The sequence below is a fragment of the Otolemur garnettii genome, unplaced genomic scaffold (genome assembly GCF_000181295.1).
Source record: "Otolemur garnettii isolate 467f Iridium unplaced genomic scaffold, OtoGar3 scaffold00006, whole genome shotgun sequence".
NCBI classification, from domain to species: Eukaryota; Metazoa; Chordata; class Mammalia; order Primates; family Galagidae; genus Otolemur; species Otolemur garnettii.
Window position 1 is genome coordinate 45,619,153 of NW_003852401.1, and position 19,075 is coordinate 45,638,227.

The 19,075-nt window shown below is 43.8% G+C and overlaps 1 protein-coding gene across 3 annotated transcripts in view; it reads right to left on the bottom strand.

Moving 5' to 3' along the window:
- Positions 1-19,075, bottom strand: part of CUNH9orf3 (chromosome unknown C9orf3 homolog) — a 384,867-nt gene that overhangs the window by 161,528 nt on the left and 204,264 nt on the right. For all 3 annotated transcript variants that reach the window (XM_012814094.2, XM_023508155.1, XM_023508160.1), the window contains 2 exons: positions 8,893-9,082; positions 4,941-5,047 (listed from right to left, as the gene is read on the bottom strand). In XM_012814094.2, coding sequence (XP_012669548.1) covers positions 4,941-5,047; positions 8,893-9,082 — 297 coding nt within the window. The remainder of the gene's footprint in view (positions 1-4,940; positions 5,048-8,892; positions 9,083-19,075) is intronic.

Here is a 19,075-nt window from a genome sequence, read left to right on the forward strand (position 1 = left end):
TTAAGGTTTATGGACTGTGTCAAGGCACTGCATTTCTGGTCTACCTCGGGAACTAGAAATTTGTCTTTAACTGCAGGAAGGCAGACAGGATTGCACTTGGGCGCCTGAGAAGTCAGGGTGGTCGTAGATGCTGATGGCCTCAATGGGACAGAAGGAAGAGGAGGAAGAGGGAACAGGGAAGATCTAGAATAAACACTGAAGGTGAGGGAGAAAGGAGCTGTGCAAGGAAGAGGGAAAGGACTCATTTGTGGCCCACGCTGAAGCTCTGGGCTGGCGGTGAGCACACGACAGCAACAAGGGACTCTTCAGGGAGGGGAGCTTTTCTGTGAGGGAGGCTCAAGATCGGAGCAAATGGGTGTGTCCCCACATGTGGGTGGAAAAGACTGCTATGTTCTTCAAGGATCATAAATAAAAATGTTGAGAAAACTTTAGAGGTGAAAATTTTAAGGATAATAGAGAAGGCTTACGCATAGACATTTGATGAAAAAAATCCTGCTATTTTAAATAGAACGTGCAGTGCTTAGGTACCTGGGCAAATTCACAGAATGCTCATGGCACACACAGTTTGTTCTGGCTATGGATAGAGTTACACACTCTGGAGTTTTCTCCTGCTTATTACAGGATGCTCTTGTGACGAGTGGGTAAAGCATTCAGGAGGAAGGTAGGAGAAGTTGGCCACATTTATCTAGCATTGTATCAATTAGGAGGGCACAGCTAAGATTAAGAGCTATATACACCCATGCTTGTTGGTGCCGTTAACAGGATATATTTTAACATTTTTCTCAGCATGAGTTTGACTTTAACAATGAGTCCAGAAAAAAGAGGCAGCGATAATAAATCACAAACATTAAAAACTAACAGAGATTTCTTCTGACCTTGCCACTGCGGCTCTTCCATCCCACTGGGCCTGTCAGAGTTTGCTAACTGAAAGCACTTAGAGAGAAGCTGCCGGAAGCCTGCCTCGCCCTAGAGACGAGAGGCACGAGAAGCCTTTCAGGACCACCACTCCCCCCAACCCCCCCACACCGAGCATCTTCTCTGGCAAGAGCTGACACTGCTGCTCTGGTCAGGAGGGGGCTTATAGGCAGGACCGGGAGATAGCAGAGAAAAGAACAGCTGCGGGAACACAATAATAAAATCAGACTTTGCAAGGTGGACAGTTCTGCCCAGGGCTAGTGGAAAGGTAAAGGAGAGTCTGGGGAGAGCCACTTGGGTCTCGTGTCTGGGAAAGACATCTTTACTAATTAACTAATGAGAAAGGCATGGAGTCATTGACGTGACCCTTAACACTGTGAAACTCTGAGCTCATCACCAGGCCCCAGGAGCCTGTAGCTACTTTATAGACTTCCCAGCCAAGGAAGGCTGAGAAGGCGAGGAAAACAAGGAGCTTGAAACCAAATGACACAACTGCGTCAATCTGCACATACAGGGGGTGCCAAAAGAAGGCATATATATTTTAAGAAAGGAAAAAACTAGTAAACGTATACTATTCAAGTGACATTTAACTTCTGCAATTCTAAGAGATATGAGATACAATATACAAGATAACAAATATTAATGATATGTTGACTATTACAATTTTAATACAGCTTTTTTTTTTCCTTTCTTAAAATGTGCATACATTTTTTGGCGCCTTCCGTATTTGATGAAAATGAAACTTACAACAAAGTCAACCTAAGGCACATTTGATGAGATCCATGATTCAACAGTGGATGTATGGAAGGCACAGATGGAAAATAGTTCTTAGTAATTACTGGAACTAATAAGCCAGAACCAAACAAAATTTTAGTTTTTCTCTTCTCATTTCATTAACACTCCAATATCTATAACCAGCAGAATATTGAGTTTTCTTTTTTCCCCAATATCTTTTGAAATATTAAAACACATGTTTTCATCTGTTAAATGACAAAGAAAGCTTGATCCAAGGATACTTTTTCACTCTAATCTGAAGGTCCTTCCAGAGTTCAAGATACCCAGAATATATATATTTTTTAATGTGACTAAATGCTATTTCAAGTTCCCTGAAGGCAAGAATATCATGTAGGACAAGAGGATAGTTTCAATCCCTGGGTTTAAATCTCCCCATCCCCACTCCTTACTGAGCCTTAAGCCATTTAAGTGTTAAATTGCCAGCAAGAGAGATGTCAAAGGACAGGGCAGTGAAGCACAGGGAAATCTAGGCCTGTGACACACAGTAGAGAGAGAAGAAAGTGATTTTAGAAGGAGGGAGGGTCAACCATGTTGAAAACTGCTGGGAAGAGAAGTTTCCACTGCGGCTGCCAACATGGAGGACATTATCAAGACACAAACCAAGATGTTTTAACTGTTCTTTGTCCATTGTTTTAAGACCATGGGGTATCTCCAAAAAAAAAAAAAAAATAGTAGCTCTGATCACTGTGTTCTTCTAAGGAATTGCTTTCCTAAGGTCTCATTTGCATGTTAAAAACAAAATCTGAGAACAAATTTTTACAACTCTGGTCCTTCCTTTCACTTTCAATAATTCCTAGGCTCTCTATGCCCATTTAAGGGAGAATTTTAGGGGATAGGAGTAAACTAAACCTAGCTATATTGGGGCAGGCTCAGAAACATTTCCTCCTCATTGTAAGTGCATCTGATAACAACATTTTCCATATTGATAACACAATGAGTCTTTCAAATGCAGTCATTTCATCGTTAGCCTAAATTTAGGCAAACACAATTTCTGAATACTCAGACAAAAACAAACGCCACAATAAGCTTTGTAGCACAAAGACCTAAAAATACTATATTCTTTTCCGACTCCACACACAAAGAAAAAGATCTTGGACATCAGAAGCTGGGTTGACCACAGCTCCCTGGAACCCAGAGACAAGGCTCTTCTCACGTGTGAACTGACTTCCCAGGGTGTGGTCTAACTTGTTTCCAAGTCGGAAACACATTTCATCAAAACTAATAGTAATTATGATGTTCCCAGCCTCCACCAAAGGACTTAGAGATGTGTAGCATGGAGATGGCCTGGTAGTCTTCGAGTGGTGAAGGGACTGGCGTGGTTGTACAGCTCAAACAAAAGGATGTTCCTGGATCTGGACCCCACAAGAAAGCAAACCTCTGACTCCAGCTCCCTCTGCTCTCTCCACGGCTCGGCTTCCCTCTCAGCACAGCCTCTCTCACAGAGTCTACCCACTGGCTCCACTTCCTGCCCTTCCATTCACTCTTCTGTCCACCACCCATCAATAAATGCATGAAGGTCAAGGTGACCAGCATCTTCCCTTTGGTGCTTCTCTCCCTGTTACACACTCCTTAGCAGCATCGAGCATCAGCCACCCACACCTTCTTGCCCCTTGCTGGCTCATCTTCCTCTCAACCTCTTCTGTCACTTCCTCTCTCCCTAGTGATTTCCATGTGTTCAGAACTTAAAGTGTTTTAGAAGCTAAATATTCCAGTTTCTCCAATGAGCTCCTGACTTGAAGACCCCAGAGTTCTTAATATTGAATATTTATTTGGGATCACAAATTTAACAGATGCAAAACTGGACTCTTCATTTCTTCCCCCTCCAAAGCCTATTCCTCTTTATCATCTAGTAAATGGCATCACTACCTATCCGACTATCCACTCAACTCAAATGAGAAATACTCTCATTTCTTTCTTCCCCACAATTCTGCAACCTTCTTCTTAGAAGCCCTCCAGTTAGACTTCACATCTGGGACCAGGTGGTACATGCAACATTGTCTGCATTAAGTGGAAGCTCCCTGAGTGCAGAGACTGTAACTTCTTTGGCCACAGGGCAGCCATCTGCCTGGCCTAGTAAACACTGGCTCAGGGAACAGAAGCAGGAACAGTGGTGCTGGGGTGAGATCGCAGGTCTCCTGGCTCCTGGCCCATGCGCTTCCCACCGCTCGAGGTGCCTCTCCCAAACAATGGATGAGTCAGCTTGGGAGGCTGCAGTAGCACGCAAGTGTGGGACCTTTGCTGTGGGTAGGGCGCAACTCTCCACGCCCTACTTTCTACTGTGCTGCACAAGAGCAGCCTCCTGCCCTGGGGTCTGGCCGGCTTGGTGCATTTCCAGTATGGCTTCTGCCTCACAGTGGGCTACACTTAAGAGTCAGGAGGATGGGCAGGGGGTTATTTACAAGCAAACTACAACAGCAGAACCATCCAGGGCAGGCTTCTACCTGCAGGGTGGCCATCTAAGATGGGGTGAGAAGAGGTGGCTCCTGAATGACTTGCCCCCTCCCGCCTTTGACAGCTGATTCCAAACACTTGACTCTAATCAAGAGGGGGCCAGATGAAAGCTTCTGTTGCCATAGCAACTCAGTGCTCCTGGGGCCTAGGCACCAGGTTTCATATAAGCGTTTAGTTAAGGAAAGGGGCAAAGCAGAGAGAGACAAGCATGGGAAAATGGCAAGAAGTAATCCTGCAGGTGCCACAAGCCACAGTCCACAAATAAACTCAGGAGCTGGCAGTGGAATCCCCCTCTTGCACCCAGAGCAGCAGCAGCTTCCTGCCAGGCCACATCAGGAACAAAAGGCCCCATTGACACACACATCTGTGACTATTAAACACTTAGGAATCGATATTTTCCTAAAGATTTTCCCCCCTTTTGCTTTAAAGGGTTACTTAAAAAAGTGTCTGCCAGACTGCCAAATCCCAGCCTTCTCCATGTCCACAGCCACACCACATGAAGTGACTATTTGAACGTCAAGTGAAGAATTTGGTCCCGGAAATGGCCTCATGCTAGTTTTTTCCTAAATAGAGTCACCGGGAAAATGTCAGAAGGCAAATTGAAACCCACACCCTGAAAGACTTAGAACAATCATATCCCTGGGAGGATGAGTAACCAGCCCAATTTAATTTAAAAAGGAAACACAGCAAATTTAATCAGATGGCCTGGATGTGTAGAGGAGGAAAGAAGAGGGAAGGAGGGAGAAGGGGAAGGTAACAGCAGCACAGACGCGCTTTACCTCAGCACCTGCATCTCCTCCGGGGAGTCCCGCAGCTCGTCCTGGAGGCGACGCCAGCGCAGGCAGGCCCTCAGCTCTTGCTGCTCCTGGGCCTCACGGGGGGCCAGCTGCTTGGGCCACAGACACACAAACACACAAAAAACACAGTCATAGTTGTTCTCATGGAACGGCTTGGTTTGTTTCAATGAGAGATGACATGGCCTGCCCCCTGCTCTCATCTTGTGCCCCACCAGAAAATCAAAGGCCTGAAGGAGGAGCCTCTTAGTTCTTCAAACAAAGAACCAAGCCAGGAGCTCAGACAGGGTATTTGGGAGGGGTCCCCTGTCCTTGAACCTCCTGCCCCTTCACACCTGGCTTGCAGAGAGTGGGCTTCCCTAGGGCCATTTCTACTCTGATTCCATCTAGTCCTCCTTTCCTGCTCTGCCTTTCTGCACAGGGTGAGGAAGGCCCCTCCATTTACCTCCTGTTTTCCCCAGCCCTCAATTTTGTTAAGGACTGTTTACAGTGGAGCCTGCTAATGCAACCCAGATGACTCTGTTTGCATATAATCAGAAAAAGTGTCCTGCCTGGACTCACTGTGGGGGAGGGGGAAGGCGGCCACACTCTGCCCTGCTGAGTCGGAATCGGCTGCTGTCAGACAGATGTGCTCACTACTGTCTTCATAAACGAGGGCAGCAGAACACGCACAGTGGGGGGGGGGGGGGGAGGGGGCGGGTGGAAATCAGAGGTCCCTAATTCACTCAACAGATATTTACTGAGTCTCTACTAGGCCCTGAGGACAGAGCCCCTGTCATAAGCAGTCTGGCAGAGAGGGAAATAGGTAAGAACCCTAACACCAGGGTGCACGTGATGGTAGAGATTAGGGAAGAATCTAGATGCCCCTTGATCTCCAGGGTTTTCCTGAGGAGGTGGTGCCTGAGCTGGTCCTCAGGGAAAGCAGGAGTCAGCCAGGGAGGAACAATTTCAGGAAGGGTGAAGGCACGTGCAAGGCACATTGGGTTGGGAAGAGCATTATGGGCTTAGAGAATGGTGAGGGATGTGGTCTGGCCAGGAACAGACTGCCATCCCAGAAGGGAGAGCCATACTGGGAAGCTGACAGAGGCCAGAAGGTCAACAGACATGGTGTGCCCATTGCCAGAAACGAAACTGTGTCCCTCCAAAATTTGCATGTTGAAGACTTAACCTCAATGTGACACTATTTAATGACAGGGCCTTTAAGGAGGTAATTAAATGAGGTCATAGGAGCAGGACCTTAATCATATGAACTGGTTTTCTTATTAGACAAGGAAGAGACAGCAGGGCTCCCTCCTAGCACGAGCAGAGGAGACACCGTGTGAGAGCACAGTGAAAGGGCAGCCTGTAGCCGTCTGAGGGCAGGGAAGTGAGACCTCACCAGAAACCAACCCTACTGGCACCTTGATCTTGAACTTCTAGCATCCGCAACTGTGAGAAAAAAGTGCTGCTGAAACCAGCCGGTGTGTGGTATTTTATTATGGAAGTCTGAGTACACTAACGTGCCTGTGAAGGAGTTCAGACTCTATCTAGGTTGATGATGAGTCATGTGAGTCAATCTTGCAACTGACTCAATTCACCTATCCCTGTGGAACGCCACTGAGCGGACTACTAGTTCCCACCTCCTTGTCCAATGATGTCACACTCCTCCTTGCTGTGCTTTCCAGTGCTCAGTGCTGCAGAGTGACCCCAGTGACAACCACCACCAAAATGTCCTCACAGCCTCTTCACGGGTGGAGCCTGCTGCTGACCAGGAGTGTCCCATGAGGTGGCACAACCCCCCCTCAAGACCTCCCCTACAGCTTGGAAGGCGTGAGGCGGTGTTCACCAGGGACCGGCACCTGCTCAGTCTCCCTCTTATAGGAAGAGGTCAGAGTGGGCAACGTGCTCTGCAAAGGTTTCCAAACTTTGGGCTGGAATCTAAAACAGCCACTTTGCTTCAGGAATATTCATATTTCCACATCATGAAAAGTCCTGTATGCAGCTTAAAGGATGACGAGATGGGCTGACCGCTTGACTCCTGCTTTCCCTCCCGGGCCCCAGCAGAAGTCACTGCCTCCACAAAAACTTTCTGGATCCACTCAGACCTTGCCTTTCCCACATGTGAACTCCCACAGTATTTGGTATTTACCTCTCTTTTCTAGCTTATTTTCTTCTTCCTTCCACTGAGTGCTTTTTCTTATCGTCATGATCACAGAGGGCTGTGTCTTACTCATCCTTTTTTTTCCCTACAGATCTAGCACAGAATGGACAGGAAACATATGTGGCTATGAAATGCACCTGGTTTTTGACAGGGGATATGGACATATTTAAGGCAGAAGTATTGGCAGGGGGAAGGGTGAGGGAGGAACACTCTTGGGGATGCAGGAGATAAAAGATATCATCATCAGATACCCGAAACCCACTAGCAATGGGCCAATATAGCACAAATCTCATCGCATCAGAAGGGAAGTACCCGCAGAAGAGATTATTAGGCACATTTATAGTAAACCCTAGCTGACTGCCTACTATGTACCAGGTGGAGGGGAATATGGAAAGGAAGTAAACAGTTACTTCTTGCACACCCTCCATGTGCCAGGCTCTGTGCTAAGCTCATTCATGAGTTGTCTCATTCACCTGCAAAGCGAAGGGTTCTTATATGCAATCTACATCTTCACAAAGCAGGTGAACAGCAGAGCTGGGATTCAAAGTTGGTCTGACTCAGAGCCCAGTCTTTTCTCTGTATCTACTTGAGGTCTCTCTTCACAGGACTTTGTGCAGCCGGAGACAAGGACACTGCCAGCTTCACAGTCAAGGTGTGAAGTGGACAGCAGGATGAGTAAGACCTGGCTCCACTCTAAAGAGGCAACAGTGTAATTGTGAGAATAAGAAAATCACACGGTAGAGGGAAAAAGGAAAAAAAAGAGAGGAAAAATAGAGGTAAGCATCAAATATTGTGGGGGTTCAGAGTTTATAGGAGAGTAGCATGGAATTGTGAGCGGAGTGAACTCTCTGGGCTACCCAGAGATGGTGACTCAGCTGGTTAGTGAAAAATAAATAGGATTTCAACAGACAGAGGAATTTGAACAAAATCATACAGGTGTGTACACACTTGGGAATTTTGGAAAATGCCAAATAGTTCAGTGTGTAAGGGGCGGGGATGGGAGGGAAAAGAAGTGACCTAAATATTAGAACTTGCAAGTAAACAGGAAGCATCTTAGTTGTTCACTATCCTCATTAGAACTGGTGCCCAATTCTTCAAAGCAGGGTTTGCAAACTGGGAGTGTGTTGACCAGGTCTGGCTTCTTCAGGGGTCCTCAAACTTTTTAAACAGGGGGCCAGTTCACTGTCCCTCAGACCATTGGAGGACCAGACTGTGGGCCCTGGGACAAGTTGGCTGCTAAGCAAGATAGGCAGTGGCAGCAAAAACATCCAGCGGGCCGGATAAATGTCCTAGATGGGCCGTAGTTTGAGGATGCCTGGTTTAAATAATAATTTTTAAATTAGGAAACTTCACATAAAAATCGAGACTTATGGATTCCTTTAGAAAACTATAAGCCCAGCTGTATTGAGCCCACCTCCCTTCAATATGACAGTTGTTCAGAGTCCAAAGGTAGTTGCCAGTTTGCCATAGTCCTCACCATTCCCTAATCTGTAACACCAACTGCTTCACTTGTCATTTATTATTTGTGAACAGACATCGGAGAGTATGACTACTGATTTAAATACTGATTTCCTTGTCCATTTGTCTACTTTCTCTCCTGTCTCTAGATTGTGAACCCCACTGGGAGCAGAGGCTTTCATCTCTTGTTTACACAACTATCTCCCCAGCAGGAACAGTGCCTGATGCACTAGTAGGCACTCAGTACCTTGCTGTTGAATGAATGAATGAATGAATGAATGACTATGCACAGGATTTGGCTTCCACATATTGAAATGCTTAGTGTCACTTTAAGCCCACCTGCTGTGCTTCAGCCCAGAATACATCTTCCAAGTGAGTGGCAAACCCTTCACTCAGCCACTCCTCCGTCCAGTCACGGGCCCCAATGGCAAGGCCAAACCAGGCATGGGCAATTTCATGGCAGAGACGGGTCCCACAGAGATGGCTCGTTCCTGTCAAGGTGCTCTGAGAGAGGAAGATGATGTGTGGGCTGTGGGTAATGGGAGAGAAAACACATGGAGTCTTGTTAGAGCCTGTCCCCGTGGCCACCCCATGGGGCAGCTTTCTCAGCCTGGCAAGCCTGTGATTATCATGTGCATGCTAGATCATGACTGATAGGCTTGCGGCTTAGATGCTTTTAGACATAAATAAAGTGGCAGTTTACATTTCTGGCAGGAGTTCAGGGTGCTGTTTCTGCCAAGCAGTTGTCTCCGTCATCAAACGGCTATTACCTGTAATAAGTAACCTGCACCAAAGTTTTACACTGAAAAAAATTACAAGGCAATGGAAGCACTTACTCTGAAATCTGGACTGTAAAAGAAGAGCAGGTGTGAGAATGTGAAGCCCAGGCTCTCAGGAGAGTGATCAAAGAAGACCCTTCAGCCAAAAATCCAAGAGGCTTATAAACAAATTGAGAAGTCATGCAGAAGGACAGAAAAAGCCAAGAAGAATGGGACCAAAATTTTCCATTTCACACCAGGGCTGGTTACGGAGTTAACAAAGTAACAGGTGCTGTGGATGGGTGAGGTTTTCAAGAGACTCAGCTAAAGGCTGGTCTGTGTAAGGCAAAGATTTTTAGCAATATCTATAGGCGCTTATGGATTCACACGACAACAAATTTATCGAGAGAGAGAGAGAGAGAGAGAGAAGGTAGGGAGTTAACCACCCAGGTGTGCAAATGGCCCGAGGCCTGGCACCAGACAGGGAGATTTATCTAATCTTATTTTCCATACCTTGTTTTTAAAACCCAAAATACCACAACTGGGTAAACGGGATGAAATGGGAGGAAGGGAGCTGAAGAAAGAAGCGGCCAGGAGAGTAACTCCACCTTCGGCATTGATCGTTTCTTCCAGGACTTGTTTACAGTCTTTCTAATGAAGGATTTGCTCTTTAAAAATCTCTCTTCCCTCCATCAATTGAACAAAAACAGTTGTGAAACCTTCCAAATTAAGAAACTGTACACACCGGTTCCCTTTTCAAAAGCCATTTGTTTGCCATCATGTTGGCTCTGCACAAGCCAAGACTGCTTGCAGATTTTTCTTCCGCCCCCACAGCTACCATTAGCGAAAACCACACCTATATTTCCCTTGCACAACATTATCCATTCAGCTCAGAGAGCTCAACTGCAATCGAGGGAGTCATGTCTGCCAAAATAGACAGCTTTCATGTGAAATAATAACAGGGCAGGCACGCAAACGAAAAGGCATCTGCCACGTACTCTGAAGACTCCACCAGAAACACCCCAAAAGTAAAAGTGGAGTCCAGGGCATTTAGAACAAAGGGATACAATGTGACAGGCCCTGAACTAGTTCCGAACACTAACAAAATAATTAATAATAATAAAAACAGGGAAGAAAGGAAGGAAGGAAGATCTGCGAGGCACAGGAGCTAAACAGGAGAGTCACCCCGTTGTGAAGACAAACTGTAGAACCTGGCATTTTCAAGTAAGTGACCTCTGGCTCTGGCATGTGCAGTGCTACAAAGAAAAGCCACAGAAATGTACCGAGTAAATAACATTCCAGACATACTGCTGGCAGCAGTTCACCCTTTTGGCTAAAACAAAACAGAAGTTAACTTCAGGCCTTATAAACAGTCTCAAAGGCAAGCCTGCATGGGAAGGGTCCCCCAGCCAAAGCGACAGACGCGTGCGCGTCCCTACAGAGACTGCATGGCTGACTGTCTGCTCGAGCCAGGAAGTTGCCACAAACCGATGACTGTGAAATCGCAGCAAGACTGTTCATGGGGGGAAAGGCCTGCACTACTGCGCGCTGTTTTGTCCTGGGAGGAAGCCTAGCCAAGGCTCATTTATGCAAATAGAAAAGTCTGTGAGGGCCTGAAGGAATGCACAAAAGCAGCCGTGTAGGGGGTGGCATTTCATGTTCCTGCCCTTTCATTTTTTCCCCTTGAACAGTCCTTGTTGTCGCCACCAGACTTCCTTCCCCGCCCTTCAGCAGTCTGGAGACACCACCCCAGCCGCAGCGCATCTTGGTCAGGCTCAGGACAGACCCTGACGTGGCTGGAATTCAACCCAAATTCCCATTTCCCATCCTCAGTCCTTATCCCTCAGCCAGGGATAAATATATTTCCTACTGTCCTCTGAGGGAGACTCAAGCTTAAACACCCCCCCCCCCAATCGGAAGGAAGGGCGTTTAACTTGATATAAATTACCCTATTATCAGTGGAAAACATGACCTTCTCCCTGAAAAGCAATTTTCTGGTTGGGAACCTGACTCTAAATCCTCCAGTGGCCTGTTCTGCCCTCTAAAGTAGAGTTTTACTTATTGGATAGGATGCTCCGGGGCTATTTCCCTATGAGGGAGATGGTTTCTTTTTTAAAACTACTTAATAAATTAAAAACATGGAGTGAGGTTTTAACAACCTTTCTCAAGGGCTGTTAACAAAATTTGACATAAAAAGACTAGGAGAATATTCTTTCAAGGAGAATGTCCTTTTCTCTTTTGACCCTAAATGTCAGAATTTCTCATGTTAAGTAGACTTTACCTCTTCTCTTTTTTTTTGTCAACTGCTTTCTTCAACAGTGAGTGGAGAAAAGTCGATTTTGGCTCTTAAGCTCACTTCAAGGAGCAGTATTAAATATGTCTTTACCTACAGATAATCTATCTCATGTACACCTTCAAAAACAGAATGAACTTTTAGAATTTTCTACTGCGACCTTAACCTTGATTCCTAAGCTCATCCCCCATCCCCTTCTGCCTTCTCACAATCTTATTCTCAGCTCCAATCAGCTAGCCCGTGATCAGTCTTTACTCTGACAAGGCTCACTGGGGAACATTTTTTTTTCACCCCCTGAAAGGGTCTGTGTCAATGGTCTCTACAAAAGCCAGACTGTCGATTCATCATCGTTATAGGGGAAGGGACATAATCACTTCAATGTCATCTTCATCCTAAAAACATTCTTTCTTTTTTTAAATCGCACTTTATCATTTTCTCTAATAAGAGATGGGCAGGAAAGTGATACTTTAAATCTCAAAAAGCACAAGCCCTCTTGCTAGTATTCTCCACCACAAATTCTCTTTTCCAAGTGGTGGAGGAGAAGGACACGGGCAGGCAGGAGGTGGTGCAGAGCCACAGCAGGCCACCCGTTGTCAGTGTCTCCCAGGAGACCATCGGTGGGGCTTCCTCCACTGCAGAGGCCATGCGTACTGTACGTCTGCAGCTTTGCCCCTGGAGATTAAAAATATCATGTCTGGTCTTAAAACAGTTTCCCAGGACTGTTCCTGAACGCTACCTACCCACCCAGATTAGAATGCTGTGTTCGTTAATTTAAAACATACTCCTTGCAGAGGAGGAAGGAGAGCCTTATTACTCCCAGGAGCTGCTCCGATCCTGCGGGAGGAATTCAATTTGGAGCGGAAATAGAGAATTTCATCAGATCTTAAGTAGGAGCTGGTGTTTGATTTATTCCTGTTTTTTCCAGGGAGAGCTGACCAGTGCAGCCCATCTTGCTGCTCAGGGGGCAAAAGAGCACTTAGCGCTCTAGCTACTGCATAGATGCTGCTGCCATAGCAGGTCAGGGTGGCTGCATGCAGGAGAGGACAGGAAATTGCTTTTGGTTAAGGACAAGTAAGGGCCCCCAGGCAACCCCTCCCATTATAGTAGGGCAGATCCCAATTCCCCTCATGGGGAGTCAATTTACTTTACATACAGATCCCTGGGAGGCCTCATATACACCTACATTTATCAAGCTTGAACTTCATGTGGGGTCAACATTTTTCACAATTTCAACAACATGTGGAGCCCAATATCCTATGACAGAAAAGAAGGAAGAAGCAAGAAAGAGGGAAGCCAGTCTCCTTTTTCTCTAAGGTCAAATGGGATAATCCTAAGGGTCTTAGAATCACTTGAAGGCAACTTTTGCTTGTGTGACTTAATTACTTTTTAATTTAAATGGGACAACTGAAATGTAGACTCATAGTAGCCTGGGAGCAATCTGAAAGGGAGGGGAAATACACCTTTTTATTCCCCATTCAGGGCCATAACCTGTTTTCTCTGTCCTTCAAAAAGTGCAAAGTGGGCTCAGCACTTGTAGATCAGTGGCTAGGGCGCCAGTCACATACACCAAAGCTGGTGAGTTTGAACCCAGCCCAGGGCTGCCAAATGTCATTGTGGTGAGTGCCTGTAGTCCCAGCTACTCGGAAAGCTGAGGCAAGAGAATCACTTAAGCCAGGGAGTTTGAGGTTGCTGTGAGCTGTGATGCCACTGCATTCTATCGAGGGTGACAAAGTGAGAGACTGTTTTAAGAAAAAAAAAAAAAAAAGAAGAAAAAGAAGTGCAAAGTGATGTATTCATACCTGACCTATGCATTTAAAATTGAATGCACATGGTGGGGCCCAGTGTCCTGACTCCAACAGAGCCTGCGAACAGAGGCTTGCCAGGTAGTGGATTGAGATTGACAGGTTGGGGTGTGGTCCCATGACTCCATCTGGTCTGGCAAGCAGAAGCTAGCTGGGTGGGAACTGAGACCCGTGGGCGGGGGTGTGGCCCCTAGCTCCAACTGGGCCTGTGAGCCGAGAAGTGGACAACAGTGTGGACTGAGTCTGGCAGGTGGGAGTGTGGATCCCTGGCTCTAATAGTGTTGGAGACTCTTGAATCCCTCTCTGTTGAGTAGGGTTTGCACTGCCTGAGACAATTTAATTGGAACCCATGTCTGAGGCTATCCACTCAGGGACATTCTGAGGTTCTCCTTCGAAGTTCTGTAGCAGAAAAGACTGAAGAGTGGGGGCTGGGCGCTACAGCTGTGTGTATCTCTTCATAGTTGAGATTTAAACCTAATACTGTGGTTTCTTAGGATAGGTTAGAGGTTGGCTGATATCAAAACAGAGCTAGCTTGTGCTGTCTCACAAAGTAGGTCCTCAGAGTCTCGGCCAAAACTCTGAAAGGGGCCTTTGTAAGGTTGTAGGAGATAAGACACAATTACAAAGCCTAGCGCTTTGGTAAGGGGCTATCTCTACAACCTGGGAACCCCAATTCAATCTCACCCTACCAGTTTTAATAACCAAATGGTGGAAAATAAACATGGTGTGGACCCAACAGAAGAACTCTGGCAACATGAATAACCAGAGTAGATCAACCTCCACAAGAAATGACAAAGGAGATACAACTGAAGATACCATGCATAGACAAATGACAGCAATGTCAGAAATTGAATTCAGAATATGGATTGAAAATAAGATAAATAGAATGGAAGAAAAGATAGAAATTGAATTCCAAAGAGGAAGTCTAAAGTTGTCTCAAGAAATTAATAAATTCAAAGCCCAAGTCACCAAAGACATGGACATAATGAGAAAAGAGATAGTAGAGCTCAAGGAAACGAAAAAGTTAGTTGAGGAGCTTGAAAATACAGTAGAATCCCTCAGAGTTGACCAGGTGGAAGAAAAGATCTCTGAAACTGAAGACAAAGCTTTTGAATGTTCCCAAACACTCTAAGAGGCAGACAAATGGAGAGCAAAAACAGATCATTCCCTGAGAGAGTTGTGGGATCACTCCAAAAGATCAAACATTTGTCTTACAGGAATTCCCAAAGGAGAAGAGGATGGTCCTAAAGGCACAGATGCTCTACTCCAAGAGATTTTGGAGAATTTCCCAAGCATTGCAAGAGATATAGAACTTCAGATAGCAGACAGTTTCAGAACCCCAGCAAGACTCAATCCAAATAAAGCATCTCCTGGGCACATTGTGATTAACTTTGCCAAAGTTAAGATGAAGGAGAAAATTCTGCAAGCAGCCAGACATAAGAAAAGCATCACCTACAAAGGGAGAAGTATCAGAATGACTGCAGATCTCTCAGCCAAAATGTTTTAAGCCAGAAGAAGATGGTCATCAACCTTTAATCTCCTAAAACAAAACAACTTCCAGCCCAGGATCCTGTATCCAGCTAAATTGAGTTTCCTTTGTGATGGAGAAATCAAATACTTTAATGACATAGACATGTTGAAGACATTTGCCATAACTAAACCAGCTCTCCAGGACATTCTCAGACCCATTCTCCATAATGACCAATGCAATGCTCTACCTCCAAAGTAAACTCACCCAGAAATTTTTGGACAAAACCCAACTTCCACAGTGCTGAAAGGATTAAAAATGTTCACTGGAGGGCGGCACCTGTGGCTCAAGGAGTAGGGCGTTAGCCCCATATACAGGGGGTGGCGAGTTCAAGCCCTCCCAGGGCCAAAACTGCAAAAAAGAAAAATTGTCCACTGGACATCCAAAAATCATGACACCTAAAACACAACCAGGCTTATCAGTTCTCTCAATTAATGTGAATGGTTTAAATTGTCCTCTAAAGAGGCACAGGCTGGCTGACTAGATACATAAACTCAGAACAGATATCTGCTATATATAAGAATCTCACCTTACCTTAAAGGATAAAAATCGACTCAGGGTGAAGGGATAGACTTGTATAATACAGGCAAGTGAAAAGGGGGTTGCAATTTTAGTAGCAGATATAATTGGCTTTAAACCAACAAAGATAAAGAAAGATAAGGAAGGTGACTACATATACGTCAAGGGAAACACCCAACATGAAGAGATTTCGATAATTAACATTTATGCACCCTACCAGAATGCTCCTCAATTCATAAAGCAGACCCTAATGGATATGAACAACTTGATATCTTCCTGCACTATAATAGTTGGAGATTTTAATACCCCTTTGACAGTTTTGGATAGATCCTCCAAGAAGAAACTAAACAAAGAAATATTACACTTAAACCTGACCCTAGAACAAATGGACTTTACAGACCTCTATAAAACATTTCACCCTAATAAAACTGAATATACATTCTTCTCATCAGCCCACAGCTCATCCTCCAAAATAGATCATACCCTAGGACACAAGTCTAACCTCAGCAAATTTAAAAATACAGGAATTATTCCTTGTATCTTCTCAGACCACCATGGAATAAAAGTTGAACTCAACAGCAACAGGAATCTTCATACTCAAACAAAGTCATGGAAACTAAATAATCTTAGGCTGGGTCAAAGATGAGATTAAGAAGAAAATCACCAAATTTTTGGAATAAAATGATAATAAAGACATAAATTACCAAAACCTGTGGGATACTGCAAAGGCAGTCCTAAGAGGGAAATTTATAGTGTTGGAAGCCTTCATCAAGAAAACAGAAAGAGAGGAAGCCAATAACTTAATGGGTCATCTCAAGCAACTGGAAAAGGAAGAACATTCCAACCCCAAACCCAGCAGAAGAAAAGAAATAACCAAAATTAGGGCAGAATTAAATGAAATTGAAAACAAAAGAATCATTCAGAAGATCAACTTAACAAAAAGTTGGTTTTTTGAAAAGATTAACAAAATTGATAAACCTTTGGCCAACCTAACCAGAAATAGAAAAGTAAAATCTCTAATATTGTCTATCAGAAATGATAAAGGAGAAATAACAAAAGACACTTCAGAAATTCAAAAACTCCTCAATGATTACTATAAAAATCTTTATTCCCAGAAATATGAAAATCTGAAGGAAATGGACCAATACCTGGAAGCATGCCACCTTCCTAGACGCAACCAGAAAGAATTAGAAACCTTGAATAGATCTACATCAATCACTGAAATAGCATCAACAATATGAAATCTCCCCAAAAAGGAAAGTCTGCAACCAGATGGCTTCACATCCAAATTCTATCAAACCTTTGAAGAGGAACTAGTACCCATATTATACAACCTTTCCCAAAGCATAGAAAAAGAAGGAATACGTCTCAACACATTCCATGAAGCAATATCACCTTGATACCCAAACCAGGAAAGAATCCAACAAAGAAAGAAAATTATAGGCCAATATCATTAATGAATATTGATGCAAAAATATTCAATAAGATCTTAGCAAACAGAATTCAACAACACATCAAAAAAATTATACACCACGATCAAGTTGGTTTTATTCCAGGGTTACAGGGTTGGTTCAACATACTCAAACCCAGCTACTTATCATCATTTGATCTTCGACAAGCCATAATACATCACATCAATAAAGGAAAAAATAAAGACCATATAATTCTCTCAATTGACACAGAAAAAGCCTTTGATAATATCCAGCATCCTTTCATGATCAGAACACTTCAGAAAATAGGCATAGAAGGGACATTTCTTAAACTGATAGAGGCCATTTACAGCAAACCCACAGCCAATATTATATTGAATGGTGTAAAATTGAAAATATTTCCACTCAGATTAGGAATGAGGCAAAGATGTCCACAGTCTCCACTGCTATTCAACATAGTAATGGAAGTCTTAGCCATCACAATCGGGCAAGAGAAGGTGATCAAGGGTATTCAGATAGGGTCAGAGAAGATCAAACTCTCACTCTTCACTGATAATATGATCCTCTACCTGGAAAATCCCAGGGAATCAACTTTAAAACTCTTAGAACTGATCAAGGAATACAGCAGCATCTCAGGTTACAAAATCAATACTTACAAGTCAGTAGCTTTTATATACCCAACAATAGTCAAACTGAAAATATAGTCAAAGACTCTATTCCTTTTACAATAGTGCCAAAGAAGATGAAATATCTGGGAGTTTACCTAACAAAGGATGTGAAAGATCTCTATAAAGAGAACTATGAAACTCTGAGAAAAGAAATAGCTGAAGATGTTAACAAATGGAAAACCATACCATGCTCATGGCTGGAAAGAATCAACATTGTTAAAATGTCCATACTACCCAAAGCAATCTACAGATTTAATGCAATCCCTATTAAAGCACCACTGTCATACTTTAAAGAACTTGAAAAAAATAGTACTTCGTTTTATATGGAATCAGAAAAAAAACCTTGAATAGCAAATACATTACTCAGAAATTAGAACAAATCAGGAGGTATCACATTATCAGACTTCAGGCTATACTATAAATCTACAGTGATCAAAACAGCATGGTACTGGCACAAAAACAGAGCGGTAGATTTATGGAACAGAATAGAGAACCAAGAGATGAACCCAGCTACTTATCATCATTTGATCTTCGACAAGCCTATCAAAAATATTCAGTGGGGGAAAGACTCCCTATTTAACAAATGGTGCTGGGTGAACTGGCTGGCAACCTGTAGAAGACTGAAACTGGACCCATATTTTTTACCATTAACAAAAATCGATTCTCACTGGATAAAAGATTTAAACTTAAGACATGAAACTTTAAAAATAATGGAAGAAAGTGCAGGGAAAACACTTGAAGAAATTGACCTGGGAGAATATTTTCTGAGGAGGAACCCCTGGGCAATTGAAGCAACACCAAAAATACATTCCTAGGATCTGATCAAACTAAAAAGCTTTTTTACAATCAAGAGCATAGTAAGTAAAGCAAACAGACAACCTTCAGAATGGGAGAAGATTTTTGCAGGTTATGCTTCCAACAAAGATCTGATAACAGACCTTTAGAATCTACAGAGAACTCAAACTAATCAATAAGAAAGAAAAAAAACCCCATTTCTATGTGGGCAAAAGACTTGAACAGAAACTTCTCTGATGAAGACAGGCACATGGCCTACAAATACATGAAAAATGCTCATCATCCTTAATCATCAGAGAAATGAAAATCAAAACCACTTTGAGATATCATCTAACTCCAGTAAGATTAGCCCACATCACAAAATCCCAAAACTACAGACGTTGGCGTGGATGTGGAGAGAAGGAACACTTCTACACTGCTGGTGGGAATGCAAGCTAATACGGCCTTTTTGGAAAGAAGTTTGGAGAACACTCAAGGAACTAAAAGTAGACCTACCGTTTGATCCTGCAATTCCTCTACTAAGTATATACCCAGATGATCAAACATTATTTTACAACAAAGACATTTGCACCAAAATGTTTATTGCAGCCCAATTCATAATAGCCAAGACATGGAAACAGCCCAAGTGCCCATCGACCTATAAATGGGTTAACAAATTGTGGTATATGTACACCAAGGAATAGTATGCAGCCATAAAAAGATGGAGACTTCACATCTTTTATGTTACCT